Here is a 17,956-nt window from a genome sequence, read left to right on the forward strand (position 1 = left end):
GGTCCATATTGTTTATTGAGGTAAATGTCATATTACATCAAATCAGTATTTTAAAAATATAAACTAGTAATAGGAGCGGCTACAGTATAAAGATGCAGATAAGGCAACTAACGGGTTGTCTGTAAACTCCTTTATGACATTGTGGTTTTGTTTATAATTGGTATTGCTGTAGCACCAGGCCATGCATAAGAACCCCATTTTGCTAGATGCTGTACAATCACATAACAAAAAGACTTCACCTACTCTAAGACAGCCAATGGATAAAAACTGACAGATTGTGGGATACAAGATAACATTGAGTCAGTGTTGATCAGTGTGCAAAGCTGTGGTGTCAGCACACAAGCAACCCCACCCCTCATCGAGTTTTTTGTTGACATTTTGAAGGAAGTGTGTTCTGAATGAAGATGAGAAAGTTTTGTGGATGTTTATGGGAAGATAAAGTGTGAAGGGCATCTTGGGAGAAACCATGAAGGTGCTCGTTTGAAAATTTAATGACAGAGCAGTAGTGGCTGGCATAATTGCTTATTTAGGGTTTTTAAGGTGGGTAAGGTGCTTAGATACTACAGATTGTGCATCCCTGGCCCAGCACCCTTGGGACTAGTCAGGACTCTGTCAGACTGGGGAGGTCAATGTCAGTCCCTCTGCTGCTGCCTGCTGTGGGCTCTGCTCCTGTAGTAGCACAGGGACTGGCAATGACTGTGAGCAGAGACTGGCGTGGAGGGTGTGCTTGGGAGAAGAGGCAGGGTGATTGCGGAGCCCTACAGCACAGCCCTGCAGCCACTGACTATTCTCCCAAATGTCCCTCCTACTGCTCCCTCCCTGAGCTTGAGCGCTGCAAATGAGCTATTTGCAGCACTTGGGAAACTCTGGGAGGTGGGGAAATAGTTGCTGAGTGCAGGGTCCAGTGGTTCCCCATGAGTGCTCCAGCCCAGGAGAACCCATGGGATGCTAGGCGACAGATGTTGCGTGTAGTCCATATGGAAGTCTGGACCATAGAAGCTGAACCTGTACTATAGTGATGCAAAGTGATAGAGTCCCTAAGACTGATACAAAATTCAGTTTGACACTTGTTCATATTTTATCAAAGATTCTTTCCAGATTATTTAAGTGTGTTCGGTATTGCCCTTGATTTTCCAACAGACATTGGGGTGTGATTTCTGTTTGATAGTCATGCATAATGCTCATTACCAAAGAAGCTTGCATCATGAGGCAAATATAAACTTATCTCTTGGTGAGAGCTTTGTGTTTAATATATCTTTACTGATGTTTTAGAATGCTGATTATGGAATGTAGCTTTTTTCAAAGTATCTTCTTTTTTCTTAGGGTTATTTTAAGGGCTCCCTATATTGCTACAGAGTTCCTGAAGAAGAGCCAGTATAAGCAGATGATTGGCAGAGCTGGTCGAGCTGGTATTGACAGTGCTGGTGAAAGTATTCTTATAGTGCAAGAAAAAGACAAGCATCTGGTAACTTACACAAAAAGGGTGGTAGCTTAAGTCATCAGAAGACAATGAAGGAGAAGGGGTTTAACTTTTGTCCCCATCTGTTCATTTGAAAGCAGCAGTCTTCTTCTTGTGCAACTGTTTGACTCCCTTTATAATAATTATTTTATATTCCGCAGTCACGAGGGCAGCCAGAACCCTTTTCCAGTCTCTCTCTGGAGACCAGCTGTATTCTGTGCAGTTTATGTAGTCTCTGACATAAGAGCTTATCTCCAGAGTCAGTCCTAAAATTTGGACACCACCAGGAATTTTTTTATTTACTAGCTTGATTTTTACAAAATCTTCAAGATATATTTGAAAGTGGAATATTTTCACCTGTGGAGACATTATGAATTTATAGCGTAAATAACAAATGCTTTGTTTTTTAGGTTCGAGATTTAGTAAACAGTCCTTTGGAGAACTGTTACAGCAAACTCTTTCTTGAATTCACTAAGGGTATCCAAGGCCTGCTTCTGTCTTTAGTTGGATTAAAGGTAACAATTTAACTCTTTTTGTGAGCAACTAAAGAGGGGCATTTTGATTTTAGAATCACAGATGCAGATTAATTGTTCTGGTCTATTACATATAGGACAGCTTGTTTCACAGAGTAGCTTCACAATAACTGAATTCAGAGTTGTTATGCTGCATGCATGGGATCACTTTTGACAGCGCGGGCAGAATCGCGGGGGAGAAACGACCCCCCGCTGACCCCGCACCAGCAATCCGTCGGATCCCTCACGGGGCTTCGAGCGAGGACACAGAGGAGTCGGCAGCAGGCCCCACCAACTGGCGGTGTGCCGCTCCGCCCCTCTGCAGACCAACCCCACCCACCTCCGGCAGGGGGCCTAGAGCGCAGTTCAGTGTAAGTGGGAGAGACTGGGGGAGAAGCTGACCACTGGCAGAGCAAGAGCTGGCAAGGGGTTGCCTGTGGCAAGGGTGAGACGAGGAGGAGAAAGTGGATTTTAAAACAACAACTGTATTTATTAACACTAACAAACAACACAAACAGTATGGTCAATTGGCACAAACAGTATAATTACTATATATCAACTTATCTACTTCTAATTATATTCTAAACTATATGCTAATTTATTTCTTATATATTTAAACACTTACTATAGATAGGGTTAAGGGTTCCATGGGGAAGCCTGGGCAAGGCTCTCCTTGTAAGATACAAGGACAAAGAGTTTTGTGAGTTTTTTGTCTCCGGGCTACAGGGATTAATTTGTATTTACCCCTATATGCCCTGAGTGACTTGCTAGGTCACTCTATTGGGCCCTGAGGTCCACCCTTCAAGGGCCCTTCCCAACTGTTTTTTACAGTGGGGATCGGAGAAAATGGGAGAGGGGAATAAGGGAAGCAACAAAAAGGGTAACAGAACAACAATAACAAACTTAACTACTAAAACCACTAATTAGGGACTTGTTAGTCAGGTGTGCAGTCCCAGGTAGTAATAGATCCCAATTAAGGGTATCTGATTGACAAACGACCCCACACGGCCCAAATTGAGCTGTAAAGTTAGTATTTTAGGGCGTGGGGGGTTTTACGTGTCCGTTTGGTCCTGTCCGGTAGTTGAGTTTGATGAGATGGTCACGTCCGGTGAAGGAAAGTCATGGGTTGGCAGCGAGAGCGTTGATGCTGCAGTGGTGGCAGATCTTAAGCCTCAATCGGAGCGGGCGCAGTACCCCACCCTAGGGATGGGGCCAGTTCGACCCGCTCCAAATCCGCTCTTGATCTTTTCGTTGGCGGCGAGATCGGGGGTGCCGCAGTGGTTTCTGGCAGGCTCTGGGTGCTAAGGGGTGAGGGCGCAGTACCCCACCCTAAGGGTGAGGCCAGTTCGTCCCTCACCCAATTTACCTCAGAGCGGAGACTGCCTTAGCTCTTTTAGTGAGAGTGATTTCAAGTAAAGTGATTCAGCTATGCCCCAGCAGAGCGGACTCTGCTGGGCGGATGCGGAATTGCAGGTTGAAGTCTTCAGGGAACAGGAGCTCTTCACAAAGTCTTCTCTCAGAGGCAGCTGGTACCAAGTCCCCCGAACGCTGCGGGGCGCTGCCTTATATTCCCCGTTCTCATGCATTATTCATTAGTTCATTAGCATATGTATGTTTTTGAGGAGCCTGTTTTCAACCAGGTCCTTCCCCAGGAGCTACCTCACCTCTGTCCAATGAGGAGCCTGGACTTTTAAATTCATAATTTTGAAATGTCTGTGAGTTCAGGTTACCGGTAAAACCAACCGACACAGAGTGACCGTTACAGGGGCTGCTAACTGGCAGCCTATGTACCTTTTAGGATTTACCTGCCCCTGTAATGATATTAATGGCCCAAGGCTTGTTTCCCCTGGCCCACGGGGACGATTATGCCCAAGGGATGAAAAATCCCTGACAACTTTTTGTTTCACTAACTGGAGATCAGTTACATTAGTATTTACTAAGACCTTGAGTTTAACCATTGCAGAGCACAACTTCTGTACACCAATAATTATGAGGGCATCATTGTATTAGCTTGCTCTGTTAAATCAAGTTGAAACATGGTTATAAAACATCCTAATTTACATTAAGTCCCAAGTGGTTTCTGTCCTGTGCCTGCATTGTTTTTAAACATGTTCTAATGTTACTTGGTCTTTAAAGAAGCCCCATCCCATCCCAAAATATCAGTACTCTGACAGCTGGAATGTTAGAGCAGGATGATGATTAGTGTTGTATCAGATCTCTCACAGGCAGAAGGTCTATACTGTCAGTAGAAGGTATCTCACAGTTTACTAACAACTTAAAATTAACAATGTTGTCCTATGTCTTCAGAAGCATAAAGTTTTTAACTAGATGAAGATTGTAGGTTGGCAGTTATTGATCATGTTATGCATAACAATATTCAGATTGCAACATCATGTTTAAACAATCATATATTAAATATTGTAGATTGCAAGAAACTCTGAAGAGATCTACCACTTTATGTGTGGCACACTGTTGGGTGTTCAGCAACAGTTTCTGTGTAAAGAAAAGAGCCTCTCAGATATAACTAGAGAAGCACTGGGATGTCTGATAGAAAAAGGACTCCTAAAAGAAAAAATGACCTCTGAAAAAGAACAAAAATCCCAAAGTAACCTAGAAATCACACAGTTGGGTCAAGCCACCTACAAAGGTGAGAAAGTTTTCATCATTTTCATCATATCTTTTTCACAATAGCATTTAAAATCTGGCTTTTTTTTCTTCACACTCAGCAAAACTTTCATCCAACCTCTTATTTCCTTTCTGAAAAGATAATATAAAATCAAAGTAAGAAAACACCTTGGTGGCCACGATGTAATAGGATGTAACTGGCACTGTCACTATAAAGGAGACTTATTTCTCACGAATGTTTTGGAATTATTTGAATCTGTTAGTAAAGTAGTAGACAATGGAAAAAGAGTGAACATAAACAACGTGAAGCCCAAAAGGGTCCTGCACAGGATAGTGTTAAAGAAGTGGATCAAAAAGTGGGTAGAAGAACATGAAAGCGAAGAGTAGGATTAAATGGTCAGTTTTCATTTTGGCAAGACTAACAGCAGGATGTCCCAGGTTCTGTAGACTAGGTCCCAGGTAGATTAATGGGAAACTTAAAAGAACCCTAAACAAGTTAGGCAAATGGGCAATAATATGGCAAATATGGGATGTATAAATGCAAAAGAGCACACATTGGCAAGGGAAATGTAAATTAGTTGTGCACTTTTTCAGATTTCTAAATGAACTCTTTCCATTTAGGAAAAAGGACTTGGTGTCACTGTAGACAGCGGAAGTCTTACTCTTCACTGAGCTAGGTGTGCTATGGGTCATAAAAGCAAACAATGTTGGGATTAATGAGGAATACAGTAGAGAATGTTAATGCCTTTATATAAATCAGTGTGTGGCTTCATCATGAATACTGTGTGCAAAGTAGGTTTCCCCATCTCAGGAAGTATACTGCTAAAAGAGAGTTAGGAAGAAGGGTAACAAGAATAATCAAGGGAAAGGAAAAACTCATATAAAGAGAGAGTAAAAAGATTGGGATTGTTTACCTAAAAAAGAAACAAAAAAGAGGAGGCGTATATAAGTATGTACAAATTTTGAGAAGCTAGATGAGACTTCTCTGATAACTTAAGAGCACAAGGGCAGTGAAATTAAAAGATGGGAAGCTGAAAACTTACATGTGCTTTTTCCACAATGTGTAATTAGACTGTAGAAATTTGTTTCTACAGGAAATTGTTGAGGCCAAGAATTTAGTAAGATTCAAAAAGGGATTGGACCTATATATGGATATCAAGAATTTCCAGGTTTGCTATAACTAATAACAAAAGCAGTGGAAGTTACATTAAACCTCATTCTTCAGGACTTAAGCCAATCTCTGTTTGCTGATGTCAGGATGTGATGTCATTTATGTGCCTTCTTCCACCTTTTTCTGAAGCATCTGGCACTGATCTAGATGGACCACTGGTCTGACCCAGTATGGCAGTTCCTATCCTGTCTACTGAAATCTAATAATTAAATGCCCCCTCCCCTCTGTCCCAGTTAAAAACAGAGAGCAAGGATCCAAGGATCTTATGTTCCTCCATTCATTTCATTGTGTTTCCTTTTATATAAATGAGTTCTAAGCATTTTGGCCTCTATTGTAGTAACATTCTCCAGGGTGTCATCTTTATGACGTATTTCCATTTTGTGGGTAGTAAAATGTATTTCTTATTTGAATCAACAGATTAGATTTGGGAATCCTTGGTGTTATATTGGTTACTGTAATAGACTTTACTAAAAACTCCCTAAAGAAAGAACAGAGGGAGAATTACATATGATATATTGTATATAACAGTATACCTCTCTCTCTTGCATAAACTGGTATCTTTATACTAATTTATTTTAGGGTCTATAGACTTGGCCTATTGTGATGCTCTCTACAGAGATTTGAAGAAGGGTCTTCAGGGACTGGTTCTGGAGAGCTGCCTTCACCTTCTTTATCTGACAACTCCATATGACATGATTTATCACTGTAGCCCTGATTGGATGATCTATTTTAGACAGGTAAATCATGGTTTCCAACTGTACAGTAAGTGCTGTCCTATACAGGAAAATATAGGTTGGATTATATAGCTATTTCCTCTGGTCTCTTCACTTTTGTTTGTAAACTTTCATGTATGAGCCACATAACAGCTGTAATTAATAAATGAAAGAAAAGGGACAAGTTAATATACCCTTGACGCTTTATTATAGAGAAACTAAAGGAAAAAAATCCCATTGTTTCAAAATGTAACTTTAACTAGTTTGGTAGCAAGAATGAAATGTAATATGCTAAATCAGCTTATTTTTTCACTCATTAGAACTGTGTGATCCAGAGAACTCTTTGCTAGGAAACTACTTGACACTGAACAAAACACAGTGCTGAAATTATGTAATTTTGCATCTTAGGAATTTTAGCTTTACTTGGGTTTGATCTATGCACTATAAAGCCTCTTCCAAGGTATGTCCGCACTGCACCTGGGAGTATGCTTTGCAAGTATGGCCAGACAATTGGGTTACATGTGCCTATGTAGCACAGGCAGTGGGTCCGGTGACCCATCCAAGGATCTTGGCGGGGGGAGTGTCCAGAGGTGCTTGTATTCGGGCAGCTAACCTGAGATGCTGTCTGTGCTACTGCTGCCAGGCGGCTATTCTTATACTATAGCTCAAGCAGAGGTGGTGTGTTTGTGTGCCTGCCTATGCTGGGAAATACACTCACAGCTGCAGTGTAGACATACCCTGAAAAAGTGATCACAAAGTATAGCGTGCTGTTGATCGCATTAAAATCCCTAATACTTATGGTTTGCTTGTTTCACTGAATGATTACAGAGTCAACCATTTGAGAGGACTTAATTTAAATTGGCTTTTTTGGTGTATTTCTGAGCATTGCTTAAATGCTTTATCAAAAATATATGCAACGATACTAAAATTGAAGGAAAACGTTTTTATCTGCTTTAAAAAGTTTCATAATTTGATAGTGGTTGGCTTGAACATGAGTTTTCTCAAATTTTCACTTTTTACATATCTCCAGTAATAAATAAACAAAAGTACAGATATCGCAGTGTAAGGATATTTGTTGCCCCCCCATAAATCGCTATACCACAGATGAGAGGAAGTAACTCTGTGTGTGTGTGTGTGTGTGTAATATGCAGGTGAATTGTGGGAAGGGAGGTAGGGTTCATCTGTACTAACATATATATTTATAAAATGTTTAAAGTAATAAAATGGTATATATTTAAAGTTGTCTTTTAATTGTATTTTTATTGGTGTTATATTTCAAAGGTCTTGTTCTGAATTTGATTAATATAGAAAATGTATTCATCTGCAGTGCTGGGTTTTTTAATTTTACTTTCTAGTTCAGCCATCTAAATTCTGTAGATCAAAAAGTAGCAGCTATCGTGGGAGTCTCTGAAAGTTTTATTACAAAAAAGGCTTCTGGACAAGCCATTAAAAAGGTAGGCTGAAAATTATTTTTATTTAGAGAAAATGGTAGAATGTTATTGTCAACTGAATTGTTTTTTAATATTGCAGCTAATAATTGGGGTTCTGTAATCTCACATGTATGTTATTTTAGAACTGATTTGCAATTAGGAAAACCACAATTTTTAGATGGAAATATGATTTTCAAGTTAATGACGTACTGTTAGTTTTTGTAATATAAAGTTATGAAAGTGTGTTATATTATACAGCCATGGAATCTGTAGAATCCAGGACACTCATGCTGACCATAGCAAACATACAGCTTAATGATTATAGTTTTCAGAAATGCAAATCAGACTGACGTGCACAGAGCTAAAAGTAAGCTGAACTAATCTTTGATTCACCCAGTGCTTCCGATTATTTCCTCCCTTGCTGGACAAACTCTCAAATGCAATCCTGCTATAGTTAGTTATTTCATGGAATTAGAGAAGTTTAGAGATGGAAGAGCCCTGTTATGATGATAGTCCTTTCCTCTAGCAATGTAGTTCTTCTCTGTGATATTCTTTTAGTTTTATCTATTGGATCCTAGCAAACATTTCTAACTGCACATGTTGTGCATCTGTCTTCCCAGGATGTGGACAACAGCATTGTAAATAGGCTGTATCTATCCTTTGTTCTCTATGACCTATTGAAAGAGACCAACATATGGAATGTTTCAGAAAAATTTAACATGTCTCGAGGATATGTGCAAAATCTCCTGAGCTCTGCTGCCTCATTCGCCTCCTGTGTCCTGCACTTCTGTGAGGTAATAGAAGTTAAATGGACAGAGTCTAGTATGGCACTGGTGGACATTTTCGCTTGTACATGAAGTAAAGTATAAAAATGGAGTTATCAGGGTTTGAGGTGTATGGTGACTTCCTGCTCTTCTGCATTTTAGAACTTATGACTGAATATTAAAATGATGTCACCTTTACACAATACTGTACATTTACTTTTTAGAAAAGCAGATATATATAAAAAAGCTTGCTTTACCAATTAGTTCTCATCTCAAGGGCAAGCTTTTATACACTTATGCTGGAATAAGCAGCAAATCTCACATGTGTATTTGCAACTGTGCTGCAAAAATGTCCTGTAATCTCACAGTTATGGTATTTTAGAATTGGTTTGGCATTAGGAAAAGAACAATTTTTAAATGGATATATGATTTTTCAAGTTAAGGATGTACTGGTTGTTTTTTTTGTAATATAAAATAATGAAAGTGATTGATAAAGGCTTTTTCTCTCTCCCCCAACCGCACCTAAAAATCAGGTCCAGTTGCTACTTAGGCCTTTCAAATTCAAAAAGTCCAAAATGATTTCCAAAGAACATCTTCTCACTAAAATATCTCCTCATCCTTCAGAAGGATCTGTTTTTGAGATGAGTAGCTGAGGAATACTGGACTCAACTCTTAGAATTGGCCGGAAGGATTACTTTAAATGATATAAGCCCTCTTCCAAGAGGTACACTTATGCTGCCTTGGCAAGGCTCCAACTGGAATAACTAGCCCAAACAACATGAATTTAACTAGAACTGTGAATGTACTGTACAGACTTAAATATCTTCTGTCTCTGCAGGAGATGGATGAATTTTGGGTTTATAAAGGCCTGCTGACAGAACTTACCAAGCGACTGACGTATTGTGTTAAGGCAGAACTCATCCCTCTGATGGAAGTGGCAGGGGTTTCAGAGGTTAGTAAATGTAATTTAGAAGTCTGGATAACCATAAGTGTAAACTTTTATATTAACTTCAATTATCATGTCCCCAAGGAAGAGTCCAAAAAATTTATATTAAGAATCTAGAATTTACCTAAATTCTTATGAAATATTTCTGCCTTTCAAGATCAGTGATGAAAAGAAAATTATTCTGTTGAATGTGAAGGGCCATGTTTGTGTTTTAATGGTTTTCAAAGTTAATCTGGATAATTTATGAGTAAAACGTGTTGACCAATATATGTTGATTACATATATAGCCCATATTAATAATATATATGATCTTTGCTAGCCAGATATTAGTGTGCATTAAACACAACTATAACAGCAATTATGTAGCCTACAATAGACAGTACCATAATACTTTTCACTAGGCTGAATATCCCAGCTTGCATTTGTTGAATTAAAAATCAGGGGGTGGGAATGGGGCCAAGAGGTTCTAAGTGTGGGAGGAGGCTCAGGCCTGGAGCAGAGATTTGGGGAGCAGGTATGTGAGGGTTCCAGCTGGGGGCACAGTCTTTAGGTTGAGGGACCCACGGCTGGGACAGAGGATTGGGGTACAAGGGCTCTGGCTAGGTGTGCAGTCTCCAGGATAGGGCAGTGCAGGACTTTGGAGTGCAGGATGCGGACTCCATGTCCTGGGAGTGGCTCTGGACTGGGGATTGAGGTGCAGGCTTTGGGTTTGAGGTTGGGGTAGAGGAGGGGTGCAGGCTCTGGGCTGCATGTGTGGGCTTTGGGGTGCTGGGAGGGTGCTCAGGATGTGGGGGGCTCAAGATGGAAGTCGGGGTAGAGCCCAGGCTTACCTGGGTGGCTCCCTGCTGGTGACTGCGGTGAGTGGCTCCCTTCCATTGGCTCCAGTAGCTCCCTGCTGGCACTGATGGGGAGCAGCTCCCCTCTACCAGCCAGAGCAGCTTTAGGTCCTAGAGAATGGCATTTCTCCTCACTGCAGACAGAAGCCTCTGTGCAAGTTAAACAACTTAGGGGGGAACTATGATTACAAGCTTAAATTTTGCATTCAGGATGGCTTTTCCTTCTAGCTGCTACAATAGCAACAATCAAAATGTCACTAGTGCACTGGTTAATAATTCTGCTGATGTTCAAGCTAGAGTAGAATCAGAGGTTCTCTTTTGGTGAGAATCCTGGGTTCATGTACTGGTGGCTCTACGGGGTTAATTGAAGAAAAGGTATTTGTTAGACTCGAGATAAGTTTCCAATTTAGACATCTTAAGTTGGATGCTCATATTTTTCTAGTGATTTTTCTGGTGATGCCCATGCTTTCAGGCGAAAATCGTATGGGCCTCTAATCTGAGGGAAACTGTTCAACTATCAAATGAATCTTTTTTGGTAAATACTGCCCTGAGTACTATAAAACAGGCATTCTCTGATTTCATTTCCAAATTAAATTACTGCAATTAGACCATATTTTGGACAAATGCTGCTACTGCTAGTAACCTAATCAGTTTCTCTCAGCTGGCTGACCCTTTCTCTTCGTAAAAGGTTTGTGAACTAGATGCAAAGGGAAACTGAGTCCGTTTAACTCATAAGTCGCTCTTTAAATAGCATCATCTACAGAAGGAAATGGGGTGGAATTGTACAGTTTTATCCAAGTTTTGTTTTTCAACAGTCAGTGTAAAATATGACTGCTGCCATCTAGTAGCTGCTGCCCAACATGTGTCTTACTGGTGTCAAAACTAATTTGGAAGCTGTTGAATGTAGTGTGTGACCACATTGGCCAGCAGTGCATTGCAAGCCAGACTCCCATGGAATCTGGTAAATGAAACACGACTAAAATCAGTGGTATGTAGGAGGGCTTGATGGAGAAACACTGCATCTGTACACATTGTCCAAAATAGTATTGTCAAAAGAATGAAATAATGTCACTTATGTAGGACTTTACTCATTATCCTAGGTGTATTTTGAATAATCCAAATAAGCTATCATTATCAAGCATATTAAATAAGTGGATGATGCAGTCTTTCCTACATGGGAAGGTAGTTACAGGCAGCTTACAAAGCTGTTGTATGAAGTCAGCATGCTACTTCCCTATAATTGTATGGCTGAATGTTTATAGAAGACATTATAAATCTCTAGACTTTTTAAGACTGGTTTCTTTTTCAAGAGGAACAGGAAAATTTAGGCAGATATGACTTAATAAATAGAAAAAAATTCATGGAACTAAGAGGAGAAGTGGGGCGAAAGCTGTAAGATCATTCACTGAAGTCTGTGGATAGCATTTGGGCATTAATGTTCAGCTGTTTATATAGCTCAAGTTGCAGAACAATCTTTGTTTACCTTTTTTATATGAAAAACATAACCTCCATGGTCAGCTTTGAGATAGTCTTCATTTAAACTGTGTAAGACCTAGCACAACTAATTTTGCAACAAAGATCTTTCTCATTAGCATTGTTTTTTTGGCTGCTTTTCATCATAACAGTATGAGCCTTAATAAAATGCCTAAAAAATGGAAATAAAAATAATAAAAGATATAATCTTATTCATTAAATACCATACATCTTCATTCATTATATGAGACTCCACAGTCATGCCTTTACACTCAGTGCAAAAATAATAGGGATGTTGAAGAATAACAGTTCACTCAAGTGATTAATTTTTAAATCGTGATTTTTTTAAGTTAGTAACAATGAATTGCACTGTCAAACAATAGAATACCAATTGAAATTTATTAAATTTTTGGGATTTTTTTTACATTTTCAAACATAATGATTTCTGTCACAACAAAGAGTACAAAGTGTACAGCAATCATTTTATATTATTTTATTGCAAGTATTTATACTGTAAAAATGGTAAACAAAAGAAATAGTATTTTAGTTCACCTCATGCAAGTATCATAGTCCGTTTATTGTGAACGTGTAACTTATGAAGGTAGACTTTTTGGTTATATAGCTGTACTCAAAAAAAACAAATGTAAAACTTCAGAGATTACAGGCCCACTCAGTCTTCCTTCTTGTTCAGCCAATTGCTAAGACAGACAAGTTTGTTTACATTTATGGGAGATAACTACTGCCTGCTTCTTATTTACAATGTCACTTGAAAGTGAGAACAAGTGGTGCATGGCACTTTTGTAGCTGATGTTGCCAAGTTTTTATGTGCTAGATATGTGAGACATTTGTAACCTCTTCGTGCTTCAGCCGCCATTTCAGGGAACATGTTTCCATGCTGATGATGCTCATTTAAAAAAAAATTAATTAAATTTGTGTATGAATTCTTTGGGGGAGACTTGAATGTCCCCTGTTCTGTTTTACCTGCATTCTGCCATATATTTTGTATTGTGACAGTCTGAGATGATGCCCACACATGTTGTAGTCATCACATTTTAAGAACACTTTCACAATAGATTTCATAGAACCCAAAGATGGTACCTAAGTGAGATTTCTAAAAGTAGCTGTATCATGCGACCCCAGGTTTAAGAATCTGAAGCACAGTCCAAAATCTGAAAGAGACAAGGCGTGGTGCACACTTTTGTAAGTTTTAAAAGCACAATACTCTGATGTGGAAACCTGAACCACCAAAAAAAGGAAAATCAGCCTTCTGCTAGTGGCCACTGGTGAAATGAACATGCAGTGGTCCTCTCTGCTTTGGATTGCTATCAAGTAGCACCTGCCATCAGCATGGACACATATCTTCTGGAACAGTGGTTGGAGCATGAAGGGACATAAGATTCTGGAACATGAGTATCTTCAACGTCAGCAAGTGCCTGTTCTCTCTTTCAGGTGACATTGTAAACAAGAAGTGGGCAGCATTATCTCCTGCAAATTTTAACCAAATTTGTTTGTCTGAGCAGTTGGCTGAATAAGCTGTAGAACTGAGTGGACGTGTAAGCTCTAAAGTTTTACATTGTTTTATTAATGAATGCAGTTGTTTTTTGAACAGAACTTTTCCTTTAAGTTCAACTGTCATGATAAAGATTGCACTGTAGCATTGTACTAGATGAATTGAAAAATACTGGTTTTTTACAGTGCAAATGTATAAATGAAAAATAAATATAATGTGAGCACTATACACTCTGTATGCTGTGTTGTAATTGAAACAATATATTTGAAAATATCTGAAATATTTAAATAAATGGTATTCTGTTATTGTTTAACAGTGTGACTAATCATACAGTTAAATCACTTGTCAGTCCTAAAACATAAATAAAGTGTGGTATTACTCAGATATTAGAAGAAAAATAAAATATCTTGTGAGCTATAAAATTAAAATATCTTTTCTGTTCTAAGCTTATTATCAGAGATTGTATATCTATTGTGCATCTGATTTCATGTCAATGGTAGTCCTCAGAGTTTCAAAAATTAAGAGCCAGATTGTCTAAATAATTCAGTACTTAGCTGTTTCCATTTTGGCACCTAAATGAATGGCCAGAATCTCAAATGTTCTCAGCTCCTATAGAGATTGAATGTTGAGAGAGAGAGATGAGAATAACGGAAAGACAGATCTATGCAAATCCATTTTTAAGAGCCAATAATGTGAAAAATGCAGAAGGGTTACTAAGAGTTGAATGAGGATTTAGAGAGGAAATAATGGCTTTTCAGGAACAGACTTGATTTGGTAAACGTTTGTAAGAGTACCTGGACTTTATATATATTAGGATATCAGTCTGCCATTTGAAGTAAAGAGAAATATACTTTCTAACATTTACCTTATTTTTGGCTTGCAGTCTCGAGCAAAACAGCTGTATGATAGAGGGTATAAAACTCTAGCACATCTAGCAAATGCAAATCCAGAAACACTGGTGAAGATGATCGAGCATTTGTCACGACGTCAAGCCAGACAAATTGTTTCATCTGCAAAGGTGAGCAAAATTTGACTTCTTGAGCCATTAAATGGATAGTGGCAAAGATGGAGCTCTGGGTGAAAACTTTGAGCTTACGAAATGGAAAAATATTTACTTGTCTTTCTCCAAACAATTGATGAGGTAATTTGTGGGTAATTTGTGACTAGCTAGGATCAACATGTAAAATTTAATCATGGGAGTTTTCCACTTCATCTGCCGTATATTACGTGGGGAGAAGGAAGTGAAAGCAGCTAAATTCTTCCAAAACATCTAACTCTTAATTTTTGAACCTTGAAGGACTGTGATAAGATCCCTAATCATACTCTCAGCCTCTCCACAGTGGTGCTTCCTGCATATTCCTATAGAAGGAATGAAGCAGACCGGTATTCCCAGTAAGCTGAGCACTTGGTTGGCTACTTACGAGAGATTCAGGTGCCATACAGCTGATTTAGCAGAGTGCCCATGGCTACCCACAGCTGGCAGCATGTGTTTCTACTACCACTGCACATCCGCACATGCCTTGGTGCACATAACAAAATATATTCTGCTCATGTATGGAAAAAATTAGAGGGGACACTGAAGAAGACCCTGGGATTGGTGACCACTGTGCCTCAATAGTAGATAAGTGCAATGCAAGTGCAAAGTATTGTTTCCATCCAGTAATCTCAAAAGATTTTACAAGGTTTTGAGGGAGGAGTATTCCCATTTTACCAGTAAAGAAACTGAGGCAAAGAAGCTGAATGATTTGTCTGAGATCATGCAGGGAAATAGTGACCTAACTCCTAGTCCAATGTAATAATCACAATTGTACATGCCCCTTTCTGAGGCAGTGTAGTGCCTCAGAATTTAACATCTAGATATTGTAGCAGTGATCACAGCTGGGGAGAATAGATTCTTAGGTCTATAAATTATGTCCTGTCCACTCACCCCAACCCCCTAACGAATTCCCAACTTACTACAGATGATGAAAAATTCATGCACAAATTGTGTAACAAGGCACTTGCTTAACTTCAGGTTCATGGTCACATTGCTTTAGTTGTACTGTCTCCTTAGCCCTCTCTTTCCTTTGTATATCATCTGCTTAGAACACATACTCCTTAGGGCAAAGACCTTGGCTTTATATTAGTCTGTAAAGCATGGTGAGTGCTAAACAGGAAAATAATTGAAGAACAGAGAACATAATAAATATGACTAATCTCAGAACAAAAATTACAAGCAGTGTTTGTTTTTATTTCCTGCTTGTAGCATTTTCCCTATCCATTATTAGTTCATGTCCTTGTTTGTGTTTCTAGCATCAACAATGTTAGAATGACTGGAAGTAGTTCAACTTTTGCAACCAAATCAGCACAGAGAGTTCATTATTGAGCCTGGTGAAACAGCAGTACTTTATATCATGAAGGAAGATCTTAGAATCAGTATAAATTAGGGTTGATTTACTAAATTTTACCACCAATTTAACAAAGTTCTGCTGTGCCTATGAGGATTTTAGAACTAGTGATATCAGGTTAGCTTTTATCTGGAACTTCTCCTTAAGCTATATCTATGCCAGAGACTCCAAGTACAGCACCAAGAAACAAAAATAGTACATCACATTGGATAGTTATATAATTACCCCTTGATGCTTACATACTTTTTAAATCTGAAGAACAAAATAACTGGTTCTACAAAACATTCATGAGTTGCTATGATCTTCCACAATTATGTTTTAATAATAAGCATGCAACTGTTGCTTAATGGAAGAATCCATCATCTGCTGTGTTTACTTTCATGGACGTTAATGTTCATGTTCAGAAACAACAAGAAGTCCTGTGGCACCTTATAGACTAACAGATAATTGGGATCATAAGCTTTCGTGAGTAAAGACCCACTTCATCAGATGCATGAGTCGGTGGCGGGGGGAAGAGGTTTCAGAGGAGGGTATAAAGAGGGAGTCTCAGTTGAGGGGAAGGCCAGAGTTGACAAGGTCTGTTCAGTCAGGGAGTATGTGGCCCATTATCAGTAGTTAATGTGGAGGTGTGAACATCAAGAGAGGAGATCTACTTTTGTAATGGACCAACCACTCCCAGTCTCTGGTCAATCCTTGGTTGATGGACTCAAATTTGCAAATGAATTGCAGCTTTGAAGTCTCTTTGGAATTCATTTTTGAAGTTTTTTGTTGTTGTTGTAGGACTGCTACTTTTAAATATGTTACTGAGTGTCCAGGCAGATTGAAGTGTTCTCCTACAGGTTTTTGTATGTTACCGTTCCTGATGTCAGATTTATGTCCATTTATGTCCATTTATTCTTTTACATAGAGACTGTCCAGTTCGGCCAATGTAAATTGCAGTGGGGCATTGCTGGCACATGATGGCATATATATTAGTAGATGTGCAGCTGAAAGAGCCTCTGATAGTGTGATTGATGTGGTGAGGTCCTGTGACATCGCTTGTGTAGATATGTGAGCAGACTTGGCACTGAGGGTTGTTGCAGGGATTGGTTAATGGTTAATGTTAACTTTCTTTCAGAGTGATTGCTTTTACAATTTACAAAGTTGGCATATTGTTGGAAGCTCTCTCCTGACCAAAAGCACTTCAAAATCTTGTGAGACTATAACATATGGCTTAGATTATGCTGTGTATATAGCTATATTAGTAGAAGAAGGAATTCTACTCATTTCTTAGAACTGGAGATTAAAAATTGTAAAAAATACATGGTGTGACATATTTCTCAGTCTTCTAGATTTTATGTTAATCTTAAACTGATGTAGTATAGGCTTCTATAAAGAAGATTTCTGTGAGACATAAACTCCATATTCTAATAACCTAATTTCATCTTAGTTTCTGTTTGAATGACTGGGTGTGTTGAAGTAGGGAATGCTGGGGTTTCATCTTACCACTAATTGGAGAAATGCACTGGCATTCGTGTGTGATCTGTCTCCTAATAGTTTAATTTGTGGATGCAGATGCTGCTGAGTGAAAAAACTGAGGCTCTGCAAGAAGAGGTTGAAGAACTGTTGAAGGTGCCTAAAGATCCGTCTGAGGACCTCCTAACAACTTTGCCATAGAACATGATATGATCAAATTCTCAGCTCTTAAAATTATTTTAATTCTTTTTAATGTACATATATGTAACTAAAGCTTTTGTTCTCATAATAAAAATTCAAGACACTGGTTTTGTATCCCTCAGTTTTTGTACATTTTGAAATCAGAATATTCTTGTAACTCTGGATGTCCTTTGAATGGTCTAATTGTTGGCTCTCTTCGATGACTGAGGAAGAGGAATCAAAAAGTGCCACTATACATACGCCACCATAAATGCAGGTAGCCTTGTTCCAATTCCATGGAATAGTGGGTAGAATGTTAGTTGACTGTACGGTGCCTTCCATCTGTAAAGACCTAAGGTCAAAGTTCAATTTGGACACAAGTCAACATTAGTTTATTCCTATTATTTGTCCATGGAGGTATTTACCTGCATGACTAAACTGCCTCATAGATTTGGTATATATTCACTCTGTTTTCAACCATTTGCTACTAGGACA

At 38.9% G+C, this 17,956-nt stretch overlaps 1 protein-coding gene across 7 annotated transcripts in view; it reads left to right on the forward strand.

Moving 5' to 3' along the window:
• HELQ (helicase, POLQ like) overlaps nt 1–17,588 on the forward strand; it is a 42,259-nt gene extending 24,671 nt beyond the window's left edge. For all 7 annotated transcript variants that reach the window (XM_074993689.1, XM_074993690.1, XM_074993691.1 and 4 more), the window contains 9 exons: nt 1,324–1,465; nt 1,870–1,974; nt 4,396–4,618; nt 6,347–6,504; nt 7,836–7,934; nt 8,531–8,704; nt 9,513–9,626; nt 14,323–14,457; nt 17,381–17,588. In XM_074993689.1, coding sequence (XP_074849790.1) covers nt 1,324–1,465; nt 1,870–1,974; nt 4,396–4,618; nt 6,347–6,504; nt 7,836–7,934; nt 8,531–8,704; nt 9,513–9,626; nt 14,323–14,457; nt 17,381–17,482 — 1,252 coding nt within the window. In that variant the 3' untranslated portion in view covers nt 17,483–17,588. The remainder of the gene's footprint in view (nt 1–1,323; nt 1,466–1,869; nt 1,975–4,395; nt 4,619–6,346; nt 6,505–7,835; nt 7,935–8,530; nt 8,705–9,512; nt 9,627–14,322; nt 14,458–17,380) is intronic.
• The last annotated feature ends 368 nt before the right edge of the window (nt 17,589–17,956 follow it).

This window comes from Carettochelys insculpta, chromosome 4, assembly GCF_033958435.1.
Source record: "Carettochelys insculpta isolate YL-2023 chromosome 4, ASM3395843v1, whole genome shotgun sequence".
NCBI lineage: Eukaryota > Metazoa > Chordata > Testudines > Carettochelyidae > Carettochelys > Carettochelys insculpta.